We start from the raw sequence: 8,769 nt of genomic DNA, 5'->3' as shown, positions 1-8,769 counted from the left end.
ACTACCACCTGATTTACCTGCTGACTCCTGCATGGATCAGTACGATGACTTACCAGAGGAACAGGAAGTGGGGATTGTTTTATCTTTCAGCAACCGGAAATCTTTCTGTGCACTTCCTGTTCTTTGAGGCGCTCAGTGTGAAACCAGTCTGACTGGGGGTGGACTGCTGATCCCACACACACACACACACACACACACCTGAGGTGTTATCTGAGTATTAGTGACCCTGGAGGATCTTGTAGGGAAGATTAAACACCTTTCATGTGCAAATACCAGAAAGCAGAATCTATTTGAAGTGGTAGAAATCAGAGGAAGACAAAGGCAGTCAGTCCAAAGAACTCAACAGGTTCGCAGAGTCAGAGTCTTTATCTGGGCCGACATGCAGCAGTGTGAAGGGCTGGTTCAGACCAGTGTCCTATCTACATATGACCAGTTTACAGTGTTGGTAGCAAAGGAGTAAAAAGCAATACTGACATTAACTCACAAAGATTTAATCGTTTTTTTCTCCGGTTATTATTTTTCTGTCAGTTTTGCTCAAATTCACTTGAGATAGAAAAATAAAACTCGGCCCAGTGACTGGAAATCATTCGCACCTGGTTCCCTGGTGGCGCTGTAATTAAGGACTTAAAATAAAGTTTTGGCAAGGCCACGCCCCTCACACTGTTCGGCTGATGGGCTTGAAATTTGACCATAAGTCCATGTCAATGTGCTCGACAAAAAAAACACTCTTTAAAAGTCCATCAGAAAGTTTTTTTTGCTAATTTGCATAATTTAAAAAACAGTAAAATGAATTATAACTTTATGAAATTTGGTATAAAAATTAAAAATACAGATTTCTTTTATAGATGAGCGACATCGGTAGAAAAACATGGCCGCCACCATCAACAAAAATATCTTGGCAAAAGGCGGGGCTTAATCAATATCGGCCATAACTCATCAACCCTTAGTCCAATCATCATAAACCTTGGTGGACACCTTCAGGCCGTGATAGACAACAGGTCTACCAAAGCATGCTGGGCTTGACCCGTAGGGGGCGCCACAAACACCACCAATACGTACTTCATATAATTAAGGGTCAGACAGACGGAGGCCACCATGATGGTGGGTGCTTCTTCTTCTTCTCTTGAATTGCCGCTCGTGGCTGAAATATTAGTTTTAGGTTTGATCATCAGCAATAATTAAACCCCACAAGTGATGTGATCTGTTTTCGTCATGCCCTGCTGTGTCTCCTGTTTTTATATCCACCTTCAAAATTTAACTCTAAGTGTTTGATGTTATTGTTTTGTTTTGGTTTTTTTTGTACATTTTTCTACTTTGTAATTTACTCTATTTACTCTCATTATTTTATGAACACATATCATGGAATATGGAAATGCTTGTGCAACTACTCGTGTATTTAAAGGCTGACCTTTAAACATAGTAAGTAAATATAATAACTGTCTGTAACCTCAAATATACGACTAAAGAATCTGCAGGTACCAGCTGGAACGTCTTTCTTCTAGTTGCACCTTCTGGAGGGAAACATCGTCTGTAACTTTTATTTCCTTTTTATGCAGCTGATGTCTGGCTGGTGTCACTTTTATGTGCCTCTTATTTTTTTCTTTCCCTGGAGCTAATGAATAATAAGTATTACAGAGAGATGAGGAAGTAAAGTAGTGACGATCACCTGAGGTCATGTTCGTGTTCATGTGAAATATTGCTGACATCTACAGGACAACACAAAAATAATCCTCTGTGATGTGTGTGTGTGTGTGTGTGTGTGTGTGTGTGTGTGTGTGTGTGTGTGTGTGTGTGTAAAATGTCCAGATTGAAAAGACCTCAGGACAAAAACTATTTCCTTTTTATATGTTTGTTTATTGTTTTTCAATAAATACTCATTAAAGTGCAAATCATAACAGCAACATCATGCAGTGCATAACAAGAGAAATCCAAACCCCGATCAGACAGAGAGACAGGGAGAGACAGACACACACGCACGCACACACACACACACACACACACACATACACACTCTCACTCAGGGGTATTTAAGGTTACACTGATCATAAGAACCCCCCACCACAGATAAACAGAGTAAAACACTCACTTTGGTACAACACAGAGTGTGTGTGTTCGATCAGGCCTGTGGCGTGTGTTTCCAGCTCCGAACACTAGAGTCGAGTTTACTTGACTAACATGCCACCGGTTGTTGCATACAGTTGTAATGGTACAGTACGACATCTGACAGTAAAGTAATGGTTCAACCAGAGGAGGTCTTCGCCCCCCCCCCATGACCTCTCCAGGATAGTGCACTTCATTGATCAGTATTTAGTGTTGTTGTCACGAGCAGCAGCGTCAGGAATGAATGGTGATGTGAAGAAAGCAGCTCACTGTACAAGTTATTAAGACACAGCAACAGACTGGAACACAGACTGACAGAGGAACATGGGCTAGTGTTTGTGAAGGCGTGTGTGTGTTTGTGCAGTTGCATGTGTCTTGCAGCAGGGAGCAGAGTTTCTCCCTCTGACATCACAGGATACAGAAACAGAGACGTGTCATAAAGGGTTTCAGCACGGTCACTAACATCGTGGCTTCCACAAAAGACTTTCACACCGTGTCTCATAAGGCAAAAACATCTGCTGATTGTAGGTCCAACACAGGCCTCAGTCAGCGTGCTGCATGAATAGTCGGAGTAGAGACTGTTGTGTGGCTCATATTAACGTGGCCTGGATGTAATAATAAATAAAAGACATGAAATAAATAACCATGAATGAATACAACAAACATTTGTTCTGTATTTTCTCAAGTTTCTGCATCCTCACCCTCCAGCCAATCACACGCCCCCATGACAGTGAGCTGAGGTTAAACGAGTTCTTCACATACAGTATTTTACTGTATTTATTCATATTAGTGTTTATTTCTTAATGTCTTTCTTACAGTATTTGTTGATTCATAGACGCCAGTCTAAAGTAGATGACGTCCTCCGTCCTGTGTGTCCGACTGAGAAGCGCAGAAAGGCCAGAGCTCGCCATCGACACACAAACGGACGGAGGAAGACTCATCTGTGGCAGCAGCTTCACATTCACTCAGAAAGTCTGGATGAAAATATCCAGCTACGACACACAACACACACAACGCCGCCGTGGTGTGAGGGACGGGACAACGAGGAACACTTAGAAAAGCAGTAACGGCGTGGCGTTCATCAACGTGCACAACCACAAGTGACAGTAAAGTGTGTGCATCCACAAAAAGTGTGTGACGCAATAAACAGTAAATCTGCAAACTGTGAGTTTTAAAGTGCAGACTGAACAGACAACAGCTACACACACACACACACACACACGCACACACACGCACGCACACACACACACACACACACACTCTCTGTTTACAGGTACATATGCACAGAATCACTGTGTGGCATTCTTTAAGGCAACTGGAGAAATGTTTCTGTGGCTCATCGTGTCTCAGCAGAAACACACCATCTCACAGGGATCTGTCGTCTTCATCTTCTCCTCCTCATCATCACTTGACTAGTCTCAGTTTGTTCATTACTGCTGATTCAATTAGTGGCTATTGTGAAAGCTGATTATTGAGGTGATTTATCACCCATATTTACTTGCTTTTTGCTCTTTAAAATTAAAATATGTGAGGATCTTTTTATTACACTAGACGTTTGTTCACATTTCAAAGGCTCGGAGCTGAAAGGAGAGAGATGAAAGACGGCTGTCGTCTTGGTTACAAGCAGCTCCTGTCTTCCGTTTACTGCGTATGTGAATGACTGGGTGCCATGTCTGTCCTCCTCATGTCACAGGCCGTCCTGCTTTTTTAATTACATTCTGGAGCTGCATGGCTGAGCAGCGCGTTAACACTCGCTCAACTCGTCACTCGTCAAGGACTCAGGTGTACAGGAGCCTGTGTGTGTTGCATATTTGTGACGGTTACTGAATGCATATGAAATAAACAGTAGTGATATGTCAGGTCGTGTGAGATGGTGCGTGTCAGCCTCAAACACCAAACACCACAGAGAGTTTTACCACTCGACTATCCTGCTGTCTCTCTGGGCTCATTAATCATCTACAATCTACTCAAAGTCGGGATAAAACTTCATGTTGATCAGCTTAAATAATAAAACTACAGTCTAAAAAACAATCTCTAAAAATAAATATGGATCTGATATCTGAATAATAATAATAAGTCTCCTTTTTGATGTATAAAGTCTAATATTTGGTATCCCTATAATAAACATGGATAACAAAAGCTGCTTCTTTACAAACTATATCATAGAAAACCTGAAATTAAACTTTACATGTGGTTTCGTTCCCGCAGACACAGATTTAACGTCAAGTTTAACAACCCGTGCCTCGTCATCAAATAAACAAGAAGCAAAACTGACCTCCGATCAGTGTCTGGGGCAAATCAGCAAGACGTCCTGCCATTAAGAGCTGTGGTGGGTGATGATATTTCAGCAGTTGATAATAATTGAAGGTATTTGTGGGAGGAGAGACGGCTGCAAACTGTGACCTCTCACCTCTGACTCTGCTGGCATCCACTAGTTCACAGATTCCAGTCCCAGGATCGGCTCTGACCCCACGACTGTGTCACACCAAGAAAACAAAAGCTATTAATCTGCCATTCTGCCAAAGGCCTCCTCTTTCTCCCTCCTCCGTCTGAGGGGAGCACGACGCAGCCGTCGCTCTCCACCCCGCCCGTCCAACACGACCGGACCGGACATGGAGAGGAGACAGAAAGAGGAAGTCGCTCCAAACACAGACACCCTCCCTACAGGAGGCGTCAGGCGTCAGCGCGCGAGCGTGGTGATCAGACTGGCGCACATTTCAAAGAAGTCCATGGTGTGCGATCCCTGGCGTGGGGTGAGCAGAGGGTTGCTGCCGGACAGCGATCCCGGGAGGGAGGAGCTGAGCTGGGGCAGGTCGAAGGCCGGGCTCGCAGAGTCGATGCTCAGTCTGGGTCTGTGGAGACCGGCTGTGGAGCCCGACCGCTGAGGAGTGGACGACCCAGATTTAAAGCCCACCGCCTCGATGATGTCATCTGGGGGTGGTGGAGGAAAAACAACAGCGTTCAACGTTAGTTATGTTTCATAAAGTTCGTACAGTCACTTCTTCATGGTGCTAGAATCACAGAATGACTTTTGATTGATTTTCTGACTTTTTGTTTTAAATTGTGAAAGAGTTTCATGTTCTGACTGAACACATTCACCCTTATTCAAAAACATGATTTATGATTTATTGCAAAAACAATGTTGAAGTTACTGTAAAGTTTATAGAAATATAAACATTTTAAACTTCACTTTAATGTTATATTCAGTCATATGTATCTGTATCTCTGTGAGACTGTGTTTTGGGCTAATGCTAATCTCTTGACGTTTCCCAGCAGCTGCAAGACGCCTCAACCAGAGGCTGGAAAACATCTACATCAATGCACTAGTTTCATCTCCCATAGACTCTGGCACCGTGCTCCAGATGGCTACGGCTTACAAGACTGAGAGGTTCATGCTAAGGCGTGAGTTTTCCACCAGTGGGAGGTAACTGCACACTCATCACACCAGGTCACAGGGGGGCTGGAGCCAATCCCAGCTGCTTCACCCTGGACATGTCGCCACCACATGCACACCTACGGGTAATTTAGAGTCGCCAACTAACCTGACCTGCAAGTCTTTTGACTGTGGGAGGGGGCTAAATTAGCCTAGCTGGAGGCGGCCTATGTGTGATTCATCCTTCCAGGAAAACTCATCCTCACGCACGTCTGGAGTCTATATTCAGATGATGTCGTGCAGCAGAATCACTCACCGTCGATGCTCTTGAAGTCGAGGAGGTAGGACCTGCTGTCCACCTGGTACAGCTGCAGGCTCATCTTCACCAGGTTGCCCGTCACCGGATTCTTCCTCCGCACTCGCAGGTGATACGGGTTCACCACCTGCAACGCCCGACAGCAGAGGGTTGTTCTGTTGTTGCTGTTTCATATGGAGACGTGTGTGTGTGTGTGTGTGTGTGTGTGTGTGTGTGTGTGTGTGTCTTACCTTCCAGTCAAAGTTGAGTTGTTTCATTGCCCTGTACACTTCAGCCATGATATCGTAGGGTCTGCTCTGACTCCGGATGCCGAGGTGCCACTTGGCCTTCTTCACTGCCAGAGGTTTGGGCCGGGTGGTGTTAAGAGCATCCAGAGGACAACGAGACTTGGGGCTGTCAGCCAGGAGCGGAGGCATCCTCTCCGGGTGGGGTTTGACTCCGGGGGGCAGCGGCATGCCTTCTTCTATGAAGGAGCCCTGGGGAGGACTGGAGGCCAGGTAGAACTCGCTGGCCTGGGTCATGATGCGCCGGTTGTCTATGATGAGGTGATAGGCCACGGCCAGCTGATCCTGGGTGGACAGAAGGAGGATGGAGAGTCTCGTGAGGACAGACCGGACAGTCTAACGGAGGTCTGACCCACACATTACTGCTTATTTTCTATTTTCCAGTCTTGACATTGACAGAGAAGCTTGATGACGGCGGAGGTTTGTTTGAATACACACAAGAGCAGGGCGGCCATGGCAGCATGACTAATGACAGCCACAACACAGACTGATGAAAGGTCAGCACTACAAAAGTCTGCCTCATCAAAAAACTGATAAAATAATGTTTTAAAGGAGAAGCTCAGGATTTCTAGTGTCTGTCTTAATACTGATGAACCCTCATGTCAAACATATCCCCCAACATGTAGACAGATATTTTTCTACTGCGTTTGTAACACATGCTAATAAACTGTTTCCAGATACAAAACCTGCTCACAGCTGCAGAGACAGTATCCTTCCACTGTGGCTCCACAGGGAACTACTGTCCAGGGAAACCAAAATGTGTCTTAAATAGATTCTAACTTTGAAAAATAGCGACTGGATTTAGCTCGGAGGGACTGCTGAAGTTTCACACGAGCCTCAGATGAACTTTAAAGTGTTTTTAAAGCATTTTCTCCCCCATTTCTTACAGTGGATTCACATCCCCGCTGAACGGCTTCAGGCACTAAGACTCTCAACTCCATATTGTCACATGATCATTGTTTCAAGACGGACCTGAAAAATCCTGAACTGATCTTTCAACACTGTTCGACTGTGATGATGTCCAGGAATATATTTGAAAACCTACACACTGCGTTTACAGTGCAGAGTACTGTACCTGTGGATCTCCGCTGTAAAGGCTGGACATCACCTCTGACTCCATACATTCAAACTTCTCACACACTTCTCTGACGGCCTCCTCATCCAGGACTGTGGCATCGTACGAAGGGTCTTCAGGGAACAGGTATCCCGGCAGGTCCTGCTTGAACCACTCATGTTCCCTGACGGAGGACAGGGTCAGAGGTCAACGCAAAATACAACTGCTGTGAAGTCATCAGGCTTCGCTTTGAACCTGAACCTTTCATTCATTGGAAAATGTCACAGTATGTGACATTTAAACTTGCATGGAGTCAAACTGTTGTCAAGCACAGAAGTCTGTTTGTGTAGCAACACTCGGGAGGCGGGACTGTTCCAGTTCCAGAGCCAACACCGAGACCAAGAGACACCACTGAACACGCTTCACGTCCTCAAGTCAGTCACCTCAGTTTGATTTATTTTGAAAAGGTTCATGTGATGTCAGGAGAGTGAAACGCTGTGGACGGACACAGCAGTAAAAATATATATGTTCTAACCCTAAAAAAAACTATATCAAGTGTAAGTGTAGGTTTTATTTTGAACATGTTCACTGCTTCATCTCTCGTCAAACAGCCGTTTCCTGTGGAACTACATTTTCTCAGCCATTGAGTTTCCATATTCTTACACATAAGTGCACATGCATTCACGCACTGTATTACACTGCAGACCAGCTGAGTCATTAAGGGCTGTTTGACATTGAGATAAATCAGTGAAAATAATCAAAATAAAACTTAAATTGATTTTCTTTTTGGTGGGTATTTTCTTCAGTTTCCTGCTCGTCACTCAGCTTCGGCGCCGACCTGAATCTACTGCAGGTAATACATTGACTAATATAAGTCCCTCCTACAAGCCCACAGGAAATGAGCCACTTTAAGGCCACTTGGCTGGACGGAGTGGGGTGAGCACCTGATGTCTTTGATGGTGGCTCTCTTCAGAGGATCGACCTGGAGCATGAGCATGAGCAGCGAGGCCACGGAGCGGGTCAGGTACTCGGGGATGTAGAAGACGCCTCCTCTGATCTTCTTAAACAGCGTGGGGACGTGCTCGTCGTCAAAGGGCAGCGTGCCGCAGAGCAGGGCGTACAGGATCACGCCACAGCTCCAGATGTCCACCTCTGGACCTGCATAGAGCCTGACAGAGAGACGACAGGTAACAATGCTTCTTTAGTATTTATACATAAACATTTAATGAATTGTTTGAAATACACTGTGATGTACCTGAAAACAGATGTGTCTATTAAATCTATTAACTTTATGATTATATATAAATGTCTTGCAAGACAAATAACTGTAGTGCACAGCGTTCTGCTGATCTACAGGGGGCGGTAATGTGCCAGTGAAGAAGACGTCAAACTAGGAAACATGGTTGTAAAACACACACAGTTTAAAATACTTATAAACTGGCTTTACAAATGTTTTATGAGGGAGGAAATGGATTGAAGAGGTTTTCTGGACATCAACACTGAAAGCTGCTTTTGTTCTGTCAGGTTGTTTTTCTGTTCGAGACCAAAAACTATTTTGTTCCTAAAGCCAAATAAATGATGGTGATTAAATAAGTAAATGTGATTAGTGCTGAAACAATTATGTGATCAAAAGAAAAATAAT

At 44.5% G+C, this 8,769-nt stretch overlaps 1 protein-coding gene across 2 annotated transcripts in view; it reads right to left on the bottom strand.

The window, feature by feature from the left end:
• Positions 1-1,833: 1,833 nt before the first annotated feature.
• Positions 1,834-8,769, bottom strand: part of prkaa2 (protein kinase, AMP-activated, alpha 2 catalytic subunit) — a 10,672-nt gene continuing 3,736 nt past the window's right edge. For both annotated transcript variants that reach the window (XM_023399653.2, XM_087172149.1), the window contains 5 exons: positions 8,072-8,296; positions 7,149-7,311; positions 6,020-6,358; positions 5,790-5,916; positions 1,834-5,031 (listed from right to left, as the gene is read on the bottom strand). In XM_023399653.2, the coding sequence (XP_023255421.2) occupies positions 4,781-5,031; positions 5,790-5,916; positions 6,020-6,358; positions 7,149-7,311; positions 8,072-8,296 (1,105 nt within the window). In that variant the 3' untranslated portion in view covers positions 1,834-4,780. The remainder of the gene's footprint in view (positions 5,032-5,789; positions 5,917-6,019; positions 6,359-7,148; positions 7,312-8,071; positions 8,297-8,769) is intronic.

This window comes from Seriola lalandi, unplaced genomic scaffold (assembly GCF_002814215.2).
Source record: "Seriola lalandi dorsalis isolate HSWRI2012SDOR001 ecotype SW California unplaced genomic scaffold, Sedor1 jcf7180002052101, whole genome shotgun sequence".
NCBI lineage: Eukaryota > Metazoa > Chordata > Actinopteri > Carangiformes > Carangidae > Seriola > Seriola lalandi.
The sequence above is the reverse complement of the archived record's forward strand: the minus strand, read 5'-3'. Positions and strand labels throughout refer to the sequence as shown.